At 74.1% G+C, this 2,032-nt stretch overlaps 1 protein-coding gene across 1 annotated transcript in view; it reads left to right on the top strand.

The window, feature by feature from the left end:
* The window catches only part of Fcho1 (FCH domain only 1), a 14,648-nt gene that overhangs the window by 11,148 nt on the left and 1,468 nt on the right, over positions 1-2,032 (top strand). Inside the window, 6 exon segments of the mRNA XM_013028335.1 lie at positions 118-226; positions 320-475; positions 553-685; positions 1,164-1,363; positions 1,444-1,499; positions 1,785-1,980. Of these exon segments, the coding sequence (XP_012883789.1) occupies positions 118-226; positions 320-475; positions 553-685; positions 1,164-1,363; positions 1,444-1,499; positions 1,785-1,980 (850 nt within the window).

Genomic DNA, 2,032 nt, shown 5'->3' with positions numbered 1-2,032 from the left:
AGCTCCTCAACGGGGATGTGAGTGCGGGGCCGAGGGTGCGTGGGGTGCGGGGGGTGCGGGGCCGACACGGTGGGGTCACTCGCGCCCTCCCGCTCGGCTGACCCCGCTCCCCCACAGGAGTCTCCCGGGGCCCCAGCCCGGTGGTGCTGGGCTCCCAGGACGCCCTGCCGGTGGCCACCGCCTTCACCGAGTACGTCCACGCCTACTTCTGCGGCCACAGCCCCAGGTGCGTGGCGCGGCGCGGGCGAGGCCCCGAGGGGCGGGCGGAGCCCCCGGGCCGGGCCCGCGGGACCCGGTGCCAGGCTCCGTCCCCCCCCAGCTGCCTGGCTCGCGTGACCGGGGAGCTGACCATGACCTTCCCCGCGGGCATCGTGCGCGTGTTCGGCGGGAGCCCGCCGCCGCCCGTGCTCAGCTTCCGGCTGGTGCACACGGCGCCCGTGGAGCAGTTCCAGCCCAACGCCGACCTGCTCTTCAGGTGGGCGCCGCGGCGGGCGGGCGGGCGGGCGGGCGGGCGGGGTTCCGGGCTGGGGTCAGCGTCCGTGTCCCCCGCAGTGACCCCTCCCAGAGCGACCCGGAGACCAGAGACTTCTGGCTCAACATGGCGGCGCTGACCGAGGCTCTGCAGCGCCAGGCCGAGCAAAACCCGGCCGCCTCCTACTACAACGTGGTGCTGCTGCGCTACCAGGTGGGCCGCGGGGCGGGCCGGCCAATGAGGGCTGAGGGGCGGGGCCGGGGCGGGGCTGGAATGGAGTCTGACAGCCAGTGAGAGCTGGTGGGGTGCGGTGGGCGTGGCTGGAAGGGAGCCTGATTAAAAGTGAGCTGGGGAAGCAGGGTGGGCGTGGCTGGGACTGACAGCTGGAGGAGCGTGGGCGTGGCCGGAAGCCTGATAACCAGTGAGAGCTTGAGGAGCGCGGTGGGCGTGGCTGGGAGACTGCTGGCCGGAGGCTAAAGGAGCGCGGTGGGCGTGGCTGGAGAGCCTGATGGCCGATGCCGGTCAGTCCCGCCTCTAGTATGCAAACTGCGTTGGAGCCCCGCCCCATTGCCCAGAGGAGCGCATGACGCACTCCCGCCCTCTGCTGGATGCGCGGGGCAGGCGGCCGCGGCCGCGGGGCTCCGTGGGGGGCGGGGGCGGGCATAGGCCTTGACAGTGTTCCCCCCTGCAGTTCTCCCGCCCCGGGCCGCAGTCGGTGCCTCTGCAGCTCAGCGCGCGCTGGCAGTGCGGGCCGGGCCTCACGCAGGTGCAGGTGGATTATGGCTACCGCACAGGAGCCACGGCGGTGGCCACGCCGCTCACCAACGTCCAGATCCTGCTGCCCGTGGCGGAGCCCGTGACCAACGTACGCCTGCAGCCGGCCGCCACGTGGTGAGGCGGTGTGCGGGGCTCAGGGGGGGCCGGGGCGCGGGGTGTGGTTCCACCCGCCATCACGGTCCGTCTCCCGCCAGGAGCCTGGAGGAGAAGCGGTTCGCCTGGAAGCTCCCGGACGTGTCGGAGGCGGGGGGTGAGCGGGGGGAGGGGCGGGGGGGGGGGTGGGGGGGAGGTTGAACGGGGGGGGGGGCAGGGGGTGCAGGGGGTGCGGGGATGAGGAGTGGAGGCTTGCGGGGAAGGTGCCCTGCGCACAGACGTAGCACGGATTAAGCGCCCTGTGGCCAGGCAGCTCGGAGGCCCGGGGTGTGGGACGGGCAGCCGATGCCACGGGCTACGCAGCCCGACGGTGGGGGCCGAGGAACGCCCGGACCCCCGCGTGGAGGCCGGTGTGCTCGCACTGACCCCGGCCCCCCCCCAGGCTCCGGCCGCCTCTCCGCCAGCTGGGAGCCGCTGTCGGGGCCCAGCGCCCCCAGCCCCGTGGCCGCGCAGTTCACCAGCGAGGGTGCCACGCTGTCAGGCGTGGACGTGCAGCTGGTGGGCAGCGGCTACCGCATGTCCCTGGTGAAGAGAAGGTTCGCGACAGGTATCCACCGCCCTCGACGGGGGGAGGGGGGGTGGGAAGAGGGGGGGAGCATGGGGAGGGCATCCGCAGGCCGGTGGGCTCGC

This window comes from Dipodomys ordii, unplaced genomic scaffold (assembly GCF_000151885.1).
Source record: "Dipodomys ordii isolate 6190 unplaced genomic scaffold, Dord_2.0 Scaffold108, whole genome shotgun sequence".
In the NCBI taxonomy this organism is placed as follows: Eukaryota; Metazoa; Chordata; class Mammalia; order Rodentia; family Heteromyidae; genus Dipodomys; species Dipodomys ordii.
Note: the sequence above shows the minus strand (reverse complement) of the source record. Positions and strands in the feature narration are given on the sequence as shown.